General features: G+C 37.2%; 1 protein-coding gene and 1 pseudogene across 2 annotated transcripts in view; one reads left to right on the top strand and one right to left on the bottom strand.

Annotated features, from left to right (window-relative positions):
* The first annotated feature begins 6,987 nt into the window (after positions 1-6,987).
* Positions 6,988-21,193, top strand: part of TMEM67 (transmembrane protein 67) — a 95,301-nt gene continuing 81,095 nt past the window's right edge. For both annotated transcript variants that reach the window (XM_072603552.1, XM_072603551.1), the window contains exons 1-3: positions 6,988-7,271; positions 16,180-16,265; positions 18,937-19,030. In XM_072603552.1, the coding sequence (XP_072459653.1) occupies positions 7,034-7,271; positions 16,180-16,265; positions 18,937-19,030 (418 nt within the window). In that variant the 5' untranslated portion in view covers positions 6,988-7,033. The remainder of the gene's footprint in view (positions 7,272-16,179; positions 16,266-18,936; positions 19,031-21,193) is intronic.
* On the bottom strand, positions 11,750-12,686 carry LOC140500723 (non-selective voltage-gated ion channel VDAC1 pseudogene; annotated as a pseudogene).

Here is a 21,193-nt window from a genome sequence, read left to right as displayed (position 1 = left end):
TTTCAGCTTGTAAAACACAAAACACCAATTTTTCCTTTGTTTGAAACTGTATATATTCCGGAAAACTGGTATTTTTTCTTGGGGCTCACTCACGGGAAAGATGCTTAATCTGAGGTATTTTTGATTTCCCAGACTGAGACTCTGGGGAGCTATTATTAAGCCCCCCCCTTCAAAACCCAGATGTTGGCACTATCTTGGTTTGGTGATACATGTAAATATTTCTATCACTCTGTTAAGCTTTGTCTTTATATTTCTATATTTCTTTAATACTGCTATATATTGTCCTTGCGTGTAGAATAAATATTATGCTAACCTTACGTTGGGATGAAGAGTGCTTATTACACTATGCAATCCCATCCTGAAAGGTACCTAAAGCAATTGCAAATACCTTCTTAACAATATTGATTTCAAGAACTTTCTCTTCTGGATTTCTAGTAGTTGTGGCTACTAAATAATATAAACACAAAATTATTTTTGCAGAAATTTTAATGAAGACAATTTTATTGTACTAATATAGTAAATCTAACAATACTACTCAAATTTATCTACATATTTATTATATTGGTCAAATTATCAAGGAATACTTTATCGCAAACCTACACAGCTTGTCAGTAGGTAGGGGCCAAAATTAAAATAGGTTAAACTTCTTTAGACCACAGATAGGTTTTGAGTGGCTCACTTTCCAAGTAAAGGCATAATTAATGATTAAACTATTTTTCAAATAAGCCATATTTTTTAAAAAGGGAAATTTCAAGTAATATCAATTAATTACACTTATTACTTAAGATTTTTATTCATCATGAAATCACATTAATCTGAAAAAAAATACTTTGCTAAGCAGTACAAGTTTTAATACATTTTTGAGGTTTCCTTACTGTTTACATTTTGTTAATGGGACATATTATACTTCTTATCAGCAATCAATTTATTGTACTTCAGAATCATGTTTGAAATAGATTTCTTTAGAAATCTGAAAACTAATGTTGGTAGCTGCCTCATTTTCTGAGTTTATTTTCTTGAAAAAACATTGTCCCCACTGAGATTTTTCAAAAATTTGAACAATTTAACTTGTCTTTCATTGGTGTCCAATTTGCTTAAATCAAGATGTTTTGATTCAAAATGGCGATGAAGATTGTATTCCTTCACAATGGCTATTACTTCTCAGAAAACAAGGCATAATATTTTGTCTCTTGGGTAAGTAAACAGGTATCTGCTTGTCCACTCCGGATTAAACACTCTATGTTCTGATTTGATCTTCCATTTCAAATCACCCATTTTACAAAGTCACCCCCAAAAACAAAATCTCCCCAGCAACTTCTCACAAAGAAATGCTGAACTGAATGTCTGACCTTGGAGAGATCCTCAGACACTCGTGTAACTTGGAATGTGGCCATGCAGCTAAGGAGGGGAGGGGAAGAATCTGTGGTATTGTGGCAACTTATCATATAGTGTATCAGCTGCTTTGCTGCTTGGCTGCACTCACTTTGTCCCTGTTCAACAACAGTAATGACCAAAAACACAGCAAAAAGAACAACTCTTACTCCTCTCAGATTAGAGACAGATTGATGATGGTTGGTTATCATGGGCCATATGAAAAACCAGAGAAAATGTGCAGTGGCAACCCACCCACCAAGTTATATGACAGGCACAATAGTGACTAGTGGAAGGTGTGCTAAGCGGGGGCACTTGTTACAGCTTTGCTTTCTTTTGTATCCTCTACTTTTTTCATGGGTTGCCCAAAATCCTTTGGGGGGGGGGGGCATATGTTGTGCAGGGCTGCTTTATAGAATTAGATAAATTAAGAATATCTAGGCTAGGGATTCTTAACTTGAGGTCTATGGATAAATTTCTGGGGATCTGTAAACTTCATTGGTAAGAAAAAAATGACATCTTGTTTTTTACTAACCTCTAACTGAAAATTAGCATTTCCTTCAGCTATTTAAAAATATTATTCTGAGACAGGATCCATAGGCTTCACCAGACTATCAATGGGGTCCATGACATAATAAAGGTTAAGAACTCTCTATCTAGGAAAATAATGGGGAAAAAAGTTTGAGTAAAGTGGTGGTGGCATAATCATATCTAAAATGTGTTATAAAGCAATAATGATCAAACTATCAAGCCCTGGATTTTGTAAAAAACAGAAAGTTGATCTGCAGAATACTTAGAAGACAGTTCATAAAGCAGTCTAGCCTTTGAGAAACCTAAGAACACAAAGTACTGAGGAAAGAAGTCCTTACTCAAAGGTGGAAAGAAGGAAACAATATTTATTAAGTGCTTACTACAAGCAAGGTACTTTACAAATATTATCTCATGTGATCTTCACAACTACCCTGGGGGACAGATGCTCTCATAATTCCCATTTTACAGATAAAGAAACTGAACCAGAGAGAAGTTAAATGAGGATCACATAGTTAGCTACTGTTCGAGGAAGGATCTGAACTCAGATTGTCCTGATTCCAAACTTAGCACTCTATCCACAACACCACCTAGCTGCTACCAACAAAGAATAAACTCTGGGAAAATTGCAAAGCAGTTTGACAGAAAAGTAAGCAAGTTTAGACCATCTTGTTATTTAATATAGCACAATAAATTTCAAGTGGATAAATGAACTCTCTATAAAAAGTTGGATTATAAAAATCAGAGTACAATGCAATCCAGCAGAGTGCAGGAGAACTTACAAAAACAACGTACTCCTTGAGCCAATAATTGTATTACTCGGAATATGCCTTGAAAGTATTACATAAAATAAGCAACATAAAGAGCTATTTTTATTTATTATTAGAATAAAGAACTATTTTAATGGTGACATTACTGCCCCAAACCAAAATAAATTAATAAATCCAGCAAAATGGAAATGGTTTTAAAAATTGGGTACATTAATGTAATATAATACTATATTGTAATTGAAGCCAACAAGTATGTAGGATATATAGAAATCTATATGGAATTCTAAAAAATAATGCAAAGAGAAAAAAACTAGAACAGAGTACTATGACTATATAATAACAAATGGAAAAAGAGAAAAAGAAAAAGATACCCAAAGGAATCTTTTAAAATAAAGTTCTACTGTTATCTTTTGGTTTTACATCATATAAATTTCCCATGAATTCATCCCGTTTTCCCCCTCTCAGAAAGCTATCCCTAAAATAATTTCTTCTAAAAAAGAAAAAAGATGAAGAGAAAAACCCCCATCAAAAGCAATCAAAACATCATAAAGTGTGATAACATATGCAAAGTGACATACCAATCATCCTCCCACCTCTGCAAAGGAATGGGGAGAGATATTTTCTCATAGCTCTTCTTTGGGTTGTTTTTTTTTTTAATTTTGTGATCATTGTTCTTTCCATGTACGTTGTTGCAGTCACTGTGTATACTGTTTTTTTTAGCTCTGCTTACTTTACTTTGTATCGGTTCATGTAAATCTTTTCATGTTTCCCTGTACCTATTCCATTAATTATTTCTAACAGTATAGCAAATATTTCTTTACAATCACATTCCACAATTTGTTCAGCCATTCCCTAGATGATGGGAATCTACTTTGATTCCAGGTTTTTTATTCCACAAAAGATGTTTCTAGAAATATTTTGGTATGTATGAGACATTCCTTTGTATCATTTAACTCCTTGAAATATATTCTAGCAGTGGACTTCCTGGGTCAAAACATGGCATATTAGTCACTTTATTTGTTTAATTCCAAATTGCTTTCCAAAATGGTTGTACTGATTCACAGCTTTGCTAACAAAACACTAGTGAAGGATATTTTAGAATTTGGAAAAAAATTGGAAAGATTAGCCACATGGTCCAACATATTCTCAAAAGGAACTTCCACCATGATTTCCCTTAGAAGTGGTCTTCTAAATTCTGATTGAACTCCTCCAGAGAGGAGAATTCATCACTTCTCAAGGCAAACCAGTCCACTTTTGTACAGCTCCAATTGTTAGTAAGTTTTTCCTGATATTAAGTCAATTAGACATGCTGCATTGCAACTTCCACCCATTCCTCCTGGTTTTGTGCTGTAGGATCAGATAATCCCTCTTCTTCATGGCAGCCTGTCAAATACTTGAACAGTTAGTTATCTGCTCCCCCGAGCTTCCCTTCTCCGGGTTAATATGCTGATTTCCTTTCATTAATCCTCCTATTCATGAGCTCAAGTTTCTTCAACATCCTGGTTTTCATCCTCAGGACACTCACCAGCTTATCAATGTATGATGAAATTATATTACTGAGAATTGAACAGAGTACTCCAGATCAGCTCCAGTGAAGACAGAGCACAGAGACACTATTGCTTCCTTATTCGTGCATGCTGTATTTCTGTTACTGCATTCTAAGATCACATTACTTTTTGTGTCTGTCAAATCACACTTTTGACTTGTATTGTGTCCACTAAAACAACCAAATTTTTTCAAATTGTGGTCTGGTCATTCAGACTCCATAATTCTTTCTCTAGATGTGGATGGCATATGATATTTGTGAAATTTATTCTTATACCCAAGTATAAAGCTTTACATGTATATGTATTTACCTTATTAGATTTAGCTCAATGAAAGACAGACTCTGTGATTGATTGTTAAAAAAATCTTCTGCATCAACAAAATAAATGTAGTAAAAATAAGAAGAAAAAATATAGATTGATAAACAATTTTTGCACAAAATATTTCTGATAATACCCTGACATTCAAAATCTATGGAAAACTGACACAAAGCAGTTGTGAGAGCCATTCTGCAGGAGTGATCACCAGATATGTACAAATATCTCTCAAAAGAAGACAAACAAACCATTAGAAACTGTTTAACAAGTGACCAAAATCACTAAGAATTAGTATCTGGGGGTTTTGGAGCATGCCCAGATTACGTATGGTAGAGGAGCCTTATATCCCCTTCCATGTATGTGTTTGTGTATGTGTGTGTGTTGGGAGGAGGGAATAAACCTTTACTGACTGGCTATATAACTAGAAAATCTGCTTCTGTAAAACTGGCCAAACTGAGACACTTGCTCCCTTTTCCTGCTGTCTTTCCTTCTTACATCTTCCTGTTGCATCTACAAGGGGAGGATCACAGTTTACCTACAGGGGTGCCATGAACTGAATGGGTGAAAGGAAAAGATCTTCCTTCCTTTGCACATCCTCTCTTTTATTCTGGTGAGAAATAGACCTGCAGGGTGTTTGTCTTGTCCTGTGTTGTTTGTATTTAGTGTTGGATGCAAGTAGTGATCCCCAACTGGGGAATTTTGAGCCCTGGTAAGCTTGGAGAGTGGACTGCAAGCAGAATGATACAGCTGGCCAGCGTATTGGGGAATCCCTGAGAAGCCAAGGCAAGGAACTTGAGTCCAAAGAGGATCTGGGGCATAGAACTGGGATTGTTCTCTGTAGGAACTGAGCTAAAACATGAACCTAACTATCTTCCCCTCCCCAGAGACTGAATTGGGGCAAAGTAGAGGGGGCAGCAGGCATTATGCTCCATATGTGGGAGAGCGTGTCTATATATTTATTATATCTTTGAATCAAATATTCCTTTTAGAAAACTAATCTCTCAATGGCCAACTGGAACAAAGGTGCAGGTGACCAGCCTTACAATTAGAGAGATACAACTGGTAGGGGCTGGAGCAATTTGCAGATTACAAATTCCCTTAAGGGTACCAGAGGATAATGGAGAGGTGATATGTAACATGTATGGCTTTCAGGCAGAGGGGACTGGGTAGCATTGTTACAAGAGAAAGAAGAATCAAAGTAACTCTATGATATTACTTCATGCTAATATAAATGGCAAAGATAGAAAAATTTATTGTTGCTAGCAAAATACGTACACAAATACATTGCTTCCATAGCTATGAACTGGTCCAACCACTTTGCAAAACAATTTTGTAGGTCCCCTGAAAGTTACCAAGTTCAAGTCACATTGTTAGTTAATATCAACTCCAACCCTGACTCATGAATTCCCAGTGATGTATTTCTTTTATTAGTCAACCAGAGGACTTATTAGTTCAAAGCAAATACTCAAAAAGATCTGTAATCTCAACAATGTGGTCATTCCCTCCTGATACAGATTGCTACCCATACATGTCTGTGAATGCTGAGTGACTCATTTCCATGTCCTAAGATAAGTTTGCCAGAGGGGGTCCAACCAATATGATGGAAGCCTTCCTTGCTTTCACCTAGTATTATGAAGATACAGGCTTCCGATGGTTATCCTTTACTCTGGCTATTTACTCTGGCTACTTACTTGACAAGCTCATCTTCTTTCTTCCTCAAAAATGTCTTTGATGGCACTTTTCCTTGATCATTTCTGGTTTCTGTCACTCAATAAACATTTATTAAGCACCTTCTATATCCCAGACACTAAGGGATGGTGATATAAATACAAACAAAAAAGAAGAGTCCCGACTTTCTAGGAGCTTACCCTCACAAAAGGAAGGGGAAAGGGAGGGCAATGGGGAGGATGGTACCCAGTGACGGGTAGTTTAGGAGTAAAACTATGAAGGCCAAGCAAAGCAAAATGTATAACTGATTCTGTACAGTAACACAAGTTAAGTCCCTGGGACCAAGGGGGGAGGTCAATTTATTAAATACCTATTATGTGCCACGTGCTGTGATAAGGGATAATAGAAAGCCAAAAAAAAAAAGGTTCCCTGCTCTCCCGTAGCTCACAGTCTAAAGGAGAAGACCACGCGAAAACAAGTACGTGCAAACACGCTGTATACAGGATAAACTGGAGACAACCGACAGAAGGAGAGCATTCAAAGGCGGAGCTCTGGGAGATGACCCTCTCAACCTAGGCACGTTCTCAGAGATGCTCCAGGCTGCAGGGATTTCTTCCGGACGGCCAGCCACGTGAGCTCCTTGCGGTCTCTGGTAACCTAGCAACCGCGTCCAGCTGCGGTCGTTCCACCCTATGTGCCTCACTCTCTACTTTTAAAAAAACCGCTGAGTGGGCGGAGACCTAGGGGGCGGGTCGCGGAGCTGTCCAATCAGCTGGGCGATTTGGCCGCAGGGCATGATGGGCCCAAAGGGCTGCGGCCCTGGAAGTCGGTACCATGGCGACGGCTGAGTTTGGGCCTCGGGCCGCTATGGCTGCTGGCTGGGCTTGGAGGCTGCGGGGTATCCCGGCGGCCTTGGCAGTGCTCGTGGCTTTGGTGCTCCCGGAGTTCTCGGCGGCACAGAGATTCTCGCTGCCTTTCCGGCGGCCGGAGACGTGCGAACGCCACCAGTACTTTGATGTTTCCTCCCTGTCCTGCGCCCAGTGCGGAGCGAACCAGACGCGGGACTCCGGAGGTGAGAACGGGGAGCCTGCGGGGGGCCTGCGGGGAGCCTGCGGGGCGCCTGCGGGGAGCCGGGGCCCGAGCCTGCCTTCCAGCCCCTCCCTCGGCCGGCGCATGGTCATAAACATAAACTGGGGGAGGGAATGAGAATTGCTTATTCTGGCTTCTTTGCTGGGTGTTCGCGCGGTTTAATAGTTTGCGTGTCGTTAAAGGGGCGGGCGGGGGAAGCAGCTCGCTAGTCTCCGCTTTCTGCTACATCCGGGGCATCACTTGCCTCCCCCAAGCACGGTGAAACCTACACGCTGGATCTACACTGTTTTGTGCGGCTTAAGGGCGGGAAAGCCACTTGAACCGTGGGGATATTGAAGAGTCTTTTAAAAATCTAAAAAATAGAAGATTGTCTTAAAAAAGTGAAAATGGCCTTTGGAGAAATAGTATGGCCCCGGGCGGGTCGACGTTTGATCTCCGCATTGTTGTTGTTTAGTCGTGCCTCGACTCTGAGTCACCCTATGGGGGGTTTTCTTGGCGAGAGATACTGGAGTGGTTTGCCATTTCCTTCTCCAGCTCCTTTTACATTCAGTGAATAGGCCTCGTTAAGGTGTGAGCCAAGGGATGGAAACTGAAGCAAACAGGGTAAAGTGTCTTGCCCAGGGTCACACATAAGTAAGTGTCTCAGGCTGGATTTGAACTCATGTCTTCCTGAGTCCTTGGCCTGGTGCTCTATCCACTTTCACCATCTAGTTTCCCTGATTTCCACCTGGTACGGTCAAAACCAGCAGTCCCGGTAACTGTGGCTATATCTCTTTCTATACAGAATACAGTAACATCCATATCAAGAACACGAAGATCTTCCTGGTAGTAATTTGGTGTAATCAATTGATGCAAGCATTTTGTATATCACTATCAATTTGCTTCTAAAAGAACACCTTTGTGGTCAGGGCACTCCACTCCCTGACTCCTTGTCATTTTTCAGGGGCTGTGTATGTATTCCATGCCTGGAACTCCTTAACTTACTTATTATCTCAGCCTTCTGATTTCCTTATTTTCCTCTAAGACTCAGTAATAATCCCACCTTCTACAAGAAATGTTTCCTGATTCCCTCACCCCTTTACCTCTAAGATTACCTGCCATTTACACGGTATAGATTTTGGGTGTATGAATTGCTCTCCTGTGGTCTTCCTCCTTAGAATGGGATCCCCTTAAAGGAAAGAATCTTTTTTTTCCTTTTTTTTTTGGTATTCCTAGTGCTTAGTATAGAGCCTGGAACAAAATAAGTGCTTAATAAATGCTTGATAACTTACTGATAAAAGATACCTCTTATCTCTTCTCTTGACACCTGGAAGTACAGTACCATAATAGATTTAGAACCAAAAGGATCCTCAGAGGATCCTCAGAGATTAGGAAACTAACTCTTGAGAGCTTTAAACACAGACCCTTGAACTGGATCCTGTGCATTTTCCTCTGTTTCAACTTTATCTTAGCCTGTTTTCTTAACACAATACATTGCTGTAGTACAGCCCTGATATTATTTGCAAATATTTACTTTGACTATAGGTTCAATGTCCAGTAATTGACAGATGTTACTAATTTTTTTTAGTTTAGTTTAGTTTGCCCAAGGTGATTAAAAGTGATTGTTCCAGAATGGAAGCACTGAACTGGAAACCAGATAATAACATAATTAATGTTGTAGTATGTTAATTATATTAATATTATAAATATAATTACTGACATTTATATTGCATTTACTATGTTCTAGGCACTGTGGTAAGTGCTTTACAGTCATTACCTCATTTGATTCTCATAACAGCCCTGGGAGATAGATGCTATTATCATTCCCATTTACAGAGACAAACAAGTTAAATGACTTGTGCAGGGTAACACAGCTAGTGTTTCTGAGGCTAGACTTGAATTCAGGTATTCCTATTTCCAAAATTCAGTTATTCCTAATTCTAAAATTCAGATGTAAATTGAAGAAAGTAGTGAAAACCATCATACTATATAAGTATGACCTAAATAATGTCCCTTATGAATAAATGTCCCTTATGAATATGAAGTGAAGGTGTTAAATAGATTTGAGGGATTAGATCTGGTAGATAGAGTGCCTGAAGAACTGTGGACAGAGGTTGGAAATATTGTATAGGAGGTAGCAACAAAAAGCATTCCAAAGAAAAAGAAGAGCAAAAAAGCAAACTAGCTGTCTAATGAAGTCTTAGAAATAGTTGAGGAAAGAAGGAAAGTGAAAAGGAAAGGACAAAGGGAACGGTATACCCAACTGAATGCAAAATTCCAGAGAATAGCAAGAATAGGTAGGTTTTCCTAAATGAGCAATGCAAAGAAATAGAAGAAAACAATAGAATGGGAAAGACAAGAGATCTCTTCAAGAACATTAGAAATATCAAGGGAAAATTTCATGCAAAAATGAGTATGATAAAAGACAAAAGATGGTAGGCATTTAAAGGAAGCAGAAGAGTTAAGAAAACATGTCCAGAGTACACAAAAGAACTGTATAAGAAAGATCTTAAATTACTGATAACCATAATAGTATGGTTACTGCTCTAGAACCAGACATCCTGGAGAGTAAAGTCCAGTAGATCCAGGGAGCTTAGTAGAGGTCATGAAATTCCAGCTGAACTATTTAAAACACTAAAAGATGATGTTGTTAAAGTGTTGCATTCAGTATTCCAGCAAATTTGAAAAACACAACAATAGCCACTGGTTCGGATGAGATTAATTTAAATCCCAACCCTAAAGAAGAGTAATGCCAAGGAATGTCAAATTACTGAACAGTTGAGCTCATTTCACACTGTAGCAAGGTTATGCTTAAGATTATGCAAGCTAGGCTTTAGCAATATGTGAACTGAGAATTGCCTGAAAAGCAGACTGATTTTCAAAGAGGGAGAGAAATTAGATCAAATTACCAACATTTGCTGGATTGTGGAGAAAGCAAGCGAGTTCCAGAAAAAAATTTACTTCTGCTTAATTGATCATACTTAAAACCTTTTGACTGTCTGGATCACAACAAAATGTGGTAAGTCCTCAAAGAGATGGGAGTACCAGATCATCTTACTTGTTTCCTGAGTAATCTGTATTTGGGTTAAGAAGCAAGAGTTAGAACCGAACATAGAACAACTGATTGGTTTAAGATTTGAAAAGAAGTGTGACAAGACTGTATATTGTCACCTTATTGATTTAACTTATATAGAGACATCATGTGAAATGCCAGGCTGGATGAATCAAAAGCCAGAATTAAGGTTGATAGGAGAAATAGCAACAATTTCAGATATGCAGGTGATACCACTATGATGGCAGAAAGTGAAGAGCAATTAAAAAGCTGCTTGATGAGGATGAAAGAGGAGAGTATAAAAACTAATAAAAAAACCCAACATCTTGGCAACTGGTCCCGTCATTTGCTGACAAATAGATGGAGAAGAAATGGCAGCAGTAACATATTTTATATTCTTATGCTGAAAGATCATCTCATATGGTGACTGCAGCCATGAAATTAAAAGATAGTTGCTTCCTAGAAGGAAAGCTATGACAAATCTGTACAGCACACTAAAAAACAGAGATATCACTTTGTTGACAAAGGTCCATATAGTCAAAGCTATGGTTTTTCTGTAGCAATGTATGATTGTGAGGGTTAGACTATAAGGAAAGCTGAGCTTTGAAAAATTTTTGCTTTTTTTTTTTTTAAGGTTTCAACATTTTATTCAAGTTATATTTTTAAGTGGTGGTAAGTACACCACTAAAATGTATCCATTAATTGATAAAAAAAAAAAAATTAGCGTGAGAATACAACAGAAGTCCAGTTTTGATTTCAAGTGATGCCACTATGTGAGCACAGTTACTCAGACTCTTCCCTGCTTATTTGTTCTAGCAGCCTCTTTATATGTAACTCAGCCAAAGTGAATGTAACCACTGGGAATTAAGTACTACATTTTTGGCTTAATTACATCCACCTGGATCCACAACAAAATGGTACAAAGGGGACACCTAAGGGACTCTGCAGACAACTTTTGGCAGAAGTAACTAATCAAAGTTGAAACAATTCATGAGGATTTGGCTTAAAAATAAAAAGACAAGTTTTTACTCCATCAAGGATTGGTCTTTCTACCCACTTAGGATAGATAGGTAGCCAAGTTGACTGCACTGGACCATGAATTCTCACAAAGTCAAAATTTCATTCACTTAATCAGTCCACATTTACTAAGTGCCTACATATCATTGCCTTCCACTAGCAGCTATCTCTAGATAAAAAAGGTGGCTTAATGCACCCCTTCAATCCTTAGAGAATTCTGAAAGCTGTTGTAGTAATTGTCACATATTCCCTCAAAAGCCTGGACCTGAAAGGATCTTTTTTTCTGAGTTGGGTTTCTTTTGTATCTCTGAAAGGATAACACTTTAAAGCTGCATCATCTTTAACCTAGAGATCTAACATGATTGATGCATAGCAATACTTGCATCCCAGACATATAACATGAAAAATACACTAATTTCTGAAGGTAGCTATCCTGCAAAATATTTTAAAATTAACTGATTGTACAACTTCTTTTATGCTTGAAATTACAGTCCTGGACCAAACTTGTGGCCACCAGCATTGACATTCTTGCCATCCAGCAAAGCTGCTAATGTCAGTTTGATATCTGGTTTTAGAGTCTCTAAGGTATAACCTAAGCCTTTCAGGCTAGAATTGTTCACTTTAGCAGAGAAAGAAGCATCAGGGTCAGTATGATATTTGGCTGCTATTTCAAAATGAGTATTTTTATTTCCAGCTTTCCAGGCTAGGTTGACGGCAGTTTCCAACTTCTTGTTCCCCTTCTGATAAATAGAGCCCCCAAACTCTGTGCCATTATTCACATTGGTGTGCAGCTGGAATTCATTGGTCTTGTAGCCAGTGGCAAAGTTGCTCTGTCAGCCGAGATTTAGGAGTTTCAAAATTCATCTGGTAGCCTGCCAACCATATAATATCAAAATCCACGTCACAGCCAAGATTGATATGTTCCTGCTTATATCCTGACTTAATCTTAGCACTTTTTTTCCTGTGTTAGGTGAGAAAAACGAATCAAAAGTCAGCTTCAGTCGATGTGCAGGCTGATCCTTATCAGTAATTTCAGTGCCCAATGTATTGTCTGTGTTCCATTTTGCTATGAATGTCAAGGCATATTCAGACCATTTTTATTTTGTTTCCAAACTGCCTGAAACTTTGCTGGTTTCAGTGTTTGTTGAACCTGAACTTGTAAATTCCAGCCCATTCTCAGATTTTGTTTTCATTTCCAGTTTTATTAAGCTAAATCCATAGTCCTTAGTAAACACATCCCTGGCAGATTTTCCAAGGTCAGCATAAGTAGGTGGCACAGCCATTTTCTTCTTCTCCCAGTAGACTCAGTGGGAGCAGCAGTGGGCAGAAGACACAGAAGGGAAGTGGCGGCAGTGTTTCAAAATTGATACTTTCAAATGGTGGTGCTAGAGAAGACTTTTGAGAGTCCCTCAGATAGGAAGGAGATCAAGTCAGTCAATACTTAAAGAAATGAATTCAGGCTGTTTACTTGAAGGTCAAATACTGAAGCTGAAGCTTAATTATTTTGACCATAAAATGAGTAGATGGGACTCATTGAAAAAGACCTTGATAATGAGAAAAATTGAAGTTAAAAGAAAAAAGAGACGGCAGAGAATGAGATGGATAGATGGTATCATGGAAATAACAAACATGAACTTGGATAGTGGAGGAGAGAAGGGCCTCCTGGTGTACTGTGGTCCATTGGGTTACAAAGAGATGAATGAAAGACTGAACTGCAACATTCCTAACTCCAGGACTCTACACCCTATCCACTTTCCCACCTAACTGCTCCTGAATTACTGAGAAAGTATGGAGAGATGAAAGGGATCAGGATAGAGTCTTGGGGTATATCCACCATTAGAAATGGGGCATGGATGATCAAATATGTAGGAAGAGAACCATGACAAAACAGTGAAAAACCACAGGACTAGAGGAAGGGAAGTCCAGTAGTATTGTGTACTTCAGAGAGGTAAAGAAGGAAGAGACCAAGAAAAGGTTACTGACTTTGATCATAATGAGATCAGTTTCAGTCAAGTGGTAGGGACTGAAGCAGGATAGCAGTGAGCAGGAGGTGAGAAAGTTGGACAACTTTCTCTAGGTGATTAGCTACAAAAAAGGGAGAAACATAATCCCTCTTTCATATGACAGCCCTTCAGATCTAGATCATTAATATTTCTTGTCTGATGTTAAAAATTATCTGGTTGGAAAAGTATTGCATATGATAGTGATGATGGTGTTTTGAAATATTTACAATTCAAAATCAACAAACATTTACAAAACACCATTTGTATGCAAGATTCTGTGTTTGGTGCTGGGAATAGTTTCTTTGGAACTTTCAGTCAAATTCTGCCTTCCTTCCCAAGTTGCAGTATTGCTATGTAAGATAGAATAGTTCAAGAAAAACTACATGTGAACCCAATGTCTACAGTACCAGCATCTTTCCCCCTTCGTTTGTCTACTTCAGCTCCCTTATTTTGATAGTTCTTTTCTTTAAAGCTTATCTAAAATTAGATTAATTTTTTTAGAATGCTGTTCTTGGACTATAACAACTTTCTAATTTTTAATTTATGTTTAGATAGATCTGATTTGGGTTAAGGATGCACCCTAATTTAGGGAGCTTTCACTAATTATTAAATGATCACAAAATTCAAACTAGTTCTTCTGTAACATCTTATAGATCTCTTACCTGCTTTCCATCCCCGTTGCTCATGCCCTAATTTAGACATTCATTACCTTTCACTTGAACTGTTTATTGCATGATTCTCTCAGTTTACAGCATGTTCTCTTTTATATCATACTAGTAAGTTCTGTTAGATTAATCTTTCTAAAACAGTTAAGATCCTGTCACTCTCTTGACTTTGTATATCATTCTCCACAGCAATTTCAAAAGTTCCTCTATTTACTATACCAACTTTGCCTGTTATACCTTCCCTTCTCCGCCCTTTTCCCCTGCCACACTTACATACAATGACTTAATTATGCTGTGGAGATTGAGGTCATCTAATAGAAACTCCCTCAGTCCCCATCCTCCTCTTCAAACCAAGCCTCCTTACCTTGCTCTTTGTTTTTGTCTGAGAAGTAATATTAGTACTGTTTCTTCCAAAATCTTATTATTCTACCTATGTTTTTGATCCTGACCCTTTTGCATCCTTTTAAAAAATTAAGTTAAATTAAAACTAGATTTTATTGGTATCTTTTGTTTTACATCAACTACATTTCCCAATGCATTACTTCTTCCATTCGTCCTAGAAAGTCATCCTTTATATCACCTGTATCCTTAAGGATCTTGATTCCCTCTCAGATATTTATACATTTTTTTTCCTTTTTTAGTATGAATTTAACAAACATGGACATTTCAGTCTATAAAGAACAGAAGAAAGGATTGCATATAAGACTGGAATTCTATTAGTACATTTGTTTTTTTTGTAAAGTGCATATTAGTTTTAACATGATTGTTATGCTTATCTGTGTTTCTTCCTTAACTTCCTTCTGTTCTCTCTTTGGTATTTCTATTCTCTTTGAGGGATCACTATCACTACCTCTTAACTCTCCTCCTTCCTCTACCTCCCTCCTCTACAAGAAAGGAGCCCTTTTTTGTAACAAATAAATATAATTAAGCAGAACAAATCAGCACTTGACCAGATCTATCTGTACCTCTAATTGATTACCTCTCTGCCAAGAGCTGGGAGACAGGTTTCATCAGTATTCTGGAGCCGTTATTAGTCATTGCATTGATTGAAGTTTTGAAGTCTTTCAAAGCTATTTTCCTTTACGTTACTGTGATCACTGTATAAAGTATTCTCCTGGTTCTGCTCAACTCATTTTGCATCAGTTCATACAAGTCTTCCCAGATTTCTCCCAGTCCACCATACTAATCATTTCTATGTCACAATAATATCCCATTACATTCTTATACCATAGTTTTATCAGGCATTCCCCACTTGACAGGCACACACTTTGTTTCTAGCCCTTTACTACAACAAAAAGTGCTGTTATAAATATTTGTATAATCTGAGTCTGTTCCTCTGTCTTATACCTCTTTGGGATCTACTCCTAGGAGTTTTCCTACTGGATCAAAGGGTAGGCACAGTTTTGCGACTTCTTGGGCAGAGTTCCAAATTGCTGTTCATAGCTCCACCAATAGGGCATCACTGGGCCTAACCTTCCATAGGCCCTTCAACAATGGCCATTTTATGTTTTTACTATCTGTGCCACTTTGATGAGTGGAATGCCTCATGTAGCTTCATTGTCTTCTTGCCCTTCATGCCCAAGGAGTGTGACTCCTTGCCCTCTTACAAATATGCTCTTGCCAGCCTAAAAATCCATTCCCTTCTCCTCCTTCTTCTTCTTTCCAAACCTCCCCCATTTCACTGCTAACATTGTTTAAAATGTTATCTACCCGAAGTGTAGGCTTGACTTTGACGCTACTTTTGAAGCTTAACCCTTTGGTTAATTACCTTAATTATCACAGGACTTAGCACAGTGGGATATTTAGGACAGAGTACCTCCCAGGGAAGCCAAAAATGTCATGAGCTTTTTGGTCTGTCATATGACACTGTTGCCTCATTGAGATTTTAGTGCAATAAAGCTACAAAATCTTTTTTCATACAAATTACTTCTTTCCAATTCCCTGCCCTGCTCCTTCCATCCTGTACTTATACAAATAATTTTTTTTTAATTCAAGGTCACCAAACCTCTCTGAGCCTCTTTCTGAAGTTCCCTTAAGGAAAAATTAAAAGTTTGCTATGATATTTTATTAATTGGTCACAATTATTTTAATAACTATTAACTTCTCTATTATGGGCTTTTATATTTGTCTCAAATGTTGCAAAAAGACTGGTGTTTTTTCTTTGTTTTGTTTTAGGGATTTCATGCATATGCCTTCCTGGATTTAGGATGGTTTCTAATAATGGTGGACCTATTATTTGTGAAAAGTGCCCAGACAATATGGTATGGACCAATTTTTCATAACTTTATTTTAAGAAATGTAATAAAATTCAACTTTTAGATATCTTTTAATTTGTGAGATTTATTTTCTCATAGAATCAATATTTTGTCAGAATTAGTTTTGGTAGAACAATAAAAAATTTTAAATTTTGTGCAAATTTTCCATGACAGAAATAGAAATCTGTATTAGATATTAACTTCTTGCTTCAACTGTAATCTGAGCAAACAGCTAAAATAACTGGATTTCTTTTCATGTTATGAATGCATATTTTTTTTTACTCAGAACAGTTTTAGCCTAATCTTCTATGTACATCTTTTACTTCCACAGTATTGTACCATAATAGATGATCAGAGTAATAAACTTATTACCAAAAGTTTCTGACATACATTCTTGAATAATCAAAGAACTGTTAGGTTATGCTGATATAGTTTAAATTGTTATGCATTTTATTTTATTGTAATTATTTTAAAATTGGTGATTTTACTGTGTGGTGAATCACAACTCGATTGATTATTCAGTTATCCAGAATGACTATGGAATGAATAGCATAGTTAAATAAGACTGTCCTATATATTGCAAATTCAACCTTTGAAAGTTTGAAATATTGAGTTATTTTCAATAAAATTATATTTAGGGTACTATAAAATATGTTTTTTATTGGTACCTCATTATAGAATTAAGATTTATTATACATCTCTATATTTTATATTGTCTGAAAGACTGGTTCTGTTAAGTAACATCATAATCAGGCCAAATGAGTTAAGTTATTAAAAGAAACTACAAACAGTAGCTGCTGATGTGTCATACAAGAATTCTTTTTCCTGGTGACCATTGAAAAAAGTTCATGATAGTCAAACAACTTTATGGGGAATTTGTTGTTGAGTTCCAGCCTTTTCAAAAAACTTCATGCTTTTTAAAGAATGAATAATGGTGCTTGCCTCAATATTCTCTGTGACCTAGGAACTTGTTGATAGTTATGAGAAAATTTCAAATTCTCTTGCCCCAGTTTGTCTTGTCAGCCAGTCAGTAAGCACTTACTGTGGGCCTAATACTTTGCTAAGTGATAAGGATACAAAGAAAGGGGGAAGAAAACAGTACTCCAAGAGTACACATTCTAGCATTGGTGTTTACTTAGTATCACCAGATACTATATCACAAATGCTTGTTTATTTTAGATGTTATGTTTTTAGACCAAGAGAAGTAGCATTGTTGTTGTTGTGTTCATCCTTCATTGCCAAAGAAGACCATGCCATCAGAAAAATGATGACGTGACTTGCACTTGACTTTGTTTTGAGTGAAGGAGGGCTGTGCAGGTCACCAGCTGCACTTCTCCTCCAGAGCCATCTGAATCCAGTGACCAAATATTCATCAGGATGACTGGAGACAGCCCAGGATGTAATGGGAAACCTTGGCCTTTTAGGCTGAGACCTTTTCAGGTACTCACTTAAAGTGAGATAATGGCCATTCAGTGAATAGGCCTCTTTAAAAAGTAGTCAGGGGCAGGCCCTTTTAAATAGAAAACAAATAGATAAATAGTTAGATAAATAAATGAATGAATGAATAAATAAATAAATAAAGCTGGGACAGGCAGGAGCCTCAGGGTGGTTGTTTCAACCAGAAACAGTTACTATTGACAGTCACTCTAAGCCAGGAAGGTCCAAAATAAGCCATTGAGTGGAGCTTGCCAGGAACCCATTGTTGTTCAGTCTATGGACTTTAGAGTGTACTGGGACTAAGGTTTTAGGGAAGAGAAGAAAGGAAGGAAGAAAGAAAGAAGGAGAAAGAAAGAAGGAGGGAGAAGAAAGGAAAGAAAGACAAGGAAGGAAAGAGAAAGAAAGAAGTTAAAAAGAAATGACATTACGTAGTAGACAGAGGACTAGTGTCAGTGTCGGGACTACTTTGATTCAAACCCTGTCTTTGATAACTACTCGGTGATTATTTAGGGCAACTAGGTAGTACAATGGATAGAGTGCTGCGCCTGGAGTCAGGAAGACCTGAGTTCAAATGTGGCTTCAAATACTTTACTAGCTGTGTGACCCTGGGCAAGTCACTTAAGTTCTCAGTTCCTCAGGAGACTCAAGTTGCATAACAGTTGTAGATGTGTGTAAATGAAGGGATTTTCTTCACTGGGAACCATTTATTCCAATGAAATCATAGGTCTGGCCCTCCCCCCTTCATAGTTTTAGACTAACTCTTTAGGAGTGCTGACTGTTAGTGTGCTAAAACACTATAAGAAATGCTTTTTAAAGCAACTAGTAAATAGATTTTAGTTAGGATCACTGTTTTAGAATACATAGTATTCTTTACTTAAAAAGTACTGAAGCCAGTGAGGGTCACACTGTTGCATTTTGATTTCACTTGTTTCCATAAGCATAGGAAAGAATATTCAAATTTATCTTTTACATTATCATAGAATCAATTTGACATAAACTTGAGGATGAGAAAATTACCTGAATTTAAAAAATAATAATAGTCATGTATTCTATTTATAGACTCATATATTGCTTAATAACTTAATTTTTCCCTGTGTATTCAGTTCCTTTTGTTCCTCAAATATGTATGCATATATAGGTATGTATAAAACAATATACATTTTGCAATAAACATATTGATGAAGATATTGTAAGTTAGACTGTAGGAAAAACCTTTTTAAAAATGCATTCTGTTACTCAGAAAGGAGTTACTGAAGATGGCTGGAATTGTATTTCTTGTCCCAGTGGTCTTACTGCGGAAGGAAGATGCCAGTGCCCTGCTGATCATATTTTAGGTAAGGAATAGATTCGACAGAAAACAATGCTAACATACGTAACCCTCTTTTGTATCACTGAGCTGATTGAATTCAATATTCTCTTTCCTGTCTTTATGCCTATGTAGTGATAGTCACCCTTGCCTAGGTTATATTTTCTTCTTACTCTTCTTTTTTAAAATTCCTGGTTTCCCTCAGAGCAGCCTCCTATATTAGGTTCCTTTGGCACGACCTATTGATGAAGCCATAGTGACTTTCAATGATCACTTCTCTTCTTAAATATTCACAAACCATAGCTTTGACCGTATGTTCTTGAATTTTGCTGTAAATAATCAGGCACACAGGCCTGGATGAGTCCAAGTGAATCAAATGGAAAGGACGTATCTAATTAAGTTAACCAAGGCAATGGCTGGAAGAATGATGGTCTATTAACTACTGTAGTGGTGTTATACTGTAGCTACTACTATTACTAAATCTGTTTCAGCTGTAATAATTGTATATTACAATATAGCCGAGGTTCCTTAAAACTCTCTGGGTAATGGCAGAATATAGGTATCCCTCAAAGAAAGGAATCAACACATCATATTTTTTTTCTATTGCTTAAAAACAAAACAAAATCAAACAAACCAAAACCCTTTTTGCTCTCTGGTGCTCTGCCAAGATTTGTCTGTGGGACCTGGTATTGAAAATGATAATCTGTCTGTGCCATACTTGACTCTTAGAGATTGTTACAAGTTTAAAGGATCAGCAAAACCTGACTCTTCGTCAAGGAAACACCACTTTGGCTACTATTTTGGGCCTAGACATTCTTTCAAGATTACAATTACTTAGTATTATTGTTGCTTTCAGGGATTAGCAAATCTGTTACAGGTAGAGAGAGGTGGGAGAGAAGAGGAGAATCAGTTCCCAATGTAGCATAAGGCACTACTAAGTATCTCATGCCAAGTTTTACTATAATTTAGTCTGAATGTGTTTAAACGTTGTGTAGTAGATAGAGTGCTGGAATTCAGGAAAACCTGAATTCAGACCCTACCTTAGTCATCCCCTAGCTGTGTGACCCTGGTTAAATCATTTAACTGCTTTTAACCTCAGTTTCCTCAACTGTAAAACAAGGACAACTACACCTACCTAACAGGCTTGTTGTGAAGATAAAAAAGATGATGTTATTATTATTAAATTATTATTACTAAAAATAAGCTCTTAAACAGATGCATTTTAACACTTATTTTTAGTATTTGTATATATTATCAATTTGATCCTTCATTTCAGTAGAGGAAAAAGCATACTTTTTAATATAATTTTATCTAGAGAGTATCTGCTCTGACTTTTCATTTGATAGTAAATATTTATTAAGCACCTACTGTGTACCAGGCACCATACTAAGTGCTGGGGATAGAAAGAAAGGCAAAAAATAGTCCCTGATCTCAAGGAACTCCCAGGCTAATGGGGAAGACAACTCAAAAATTACTAGGTACAAATAAAATATATACAGGTTAAACTGGAGATAATCAACAGGGGGATGGCAAAAAAAAGGATGCTAAGAAAACTGGAAAGCTGGTGGAATGGGGGGAAAGGAACAAGTTTGCTTTAAACGCTAAATAAAATTTTATATTTTATCCCGGAGTTAAGCTGCCCCTGGGGTGTTGAGTCAAACCTGTGCTTTGGGAAGATCTCTTTCATAGTTGAGTGAAGGATGGACTAGATCGAGGAGAGATATGAAGCAGGCAGACCTGGCCAGTAGGCGATTGCAGTAATCCTGTATGAAGTGAGGAGGGCATGGAGTAGGGTAATGGTAGTGTCAGAAATGATATGATGATACAATAATTTTAAATTTGCCTGGGAAGAGATTGACCATGGACCTTGGGTGCTATTTTAGAAGATAAAGAAGGGACTTAAAGCTGGTAGGTGACTAATTATCTAAACCTATGAAAAAATTTAGGAACAATTATTTTTCATTGGTCAACTGAATGTTAATCATTTTTGATAAGATATTGACTTAAATTAAGTATAATTGAACACTCTTAACAGGACACCATGCAGCATAGACATTTACACACCAGTCAGCTAATAGAAGTGGAGGAAATTTATTTCAAATGTAGCAATCTGCTATTTCATCCTTTATTATTACTATTACTTATTACAGAGAGTTGTGATGTCCTTGGGGAAGTTTTTAAAAGTAGAAAA

This window comes from Notamacropus eugenii, chromosome 4 (assembly GCF_028372415.1).
Source record: "Notamacropus eugenii isolate mMacEug1 chromosome 4, mMacEug1.pri_v2, whole genome shotgun sequence".
Taxonomy (NCBI): Eukaryota; Metazoa; Chordata; class Mammalia; order Diprotodontia; family Macropodidae; genus Notamacropus; species Notamacropus eugenii.
The sequence above is the reverse complement of the archived record's forward strand: the minus strand, read 5'-3'. Positions and strand labels throughout refer to the sequence as shown.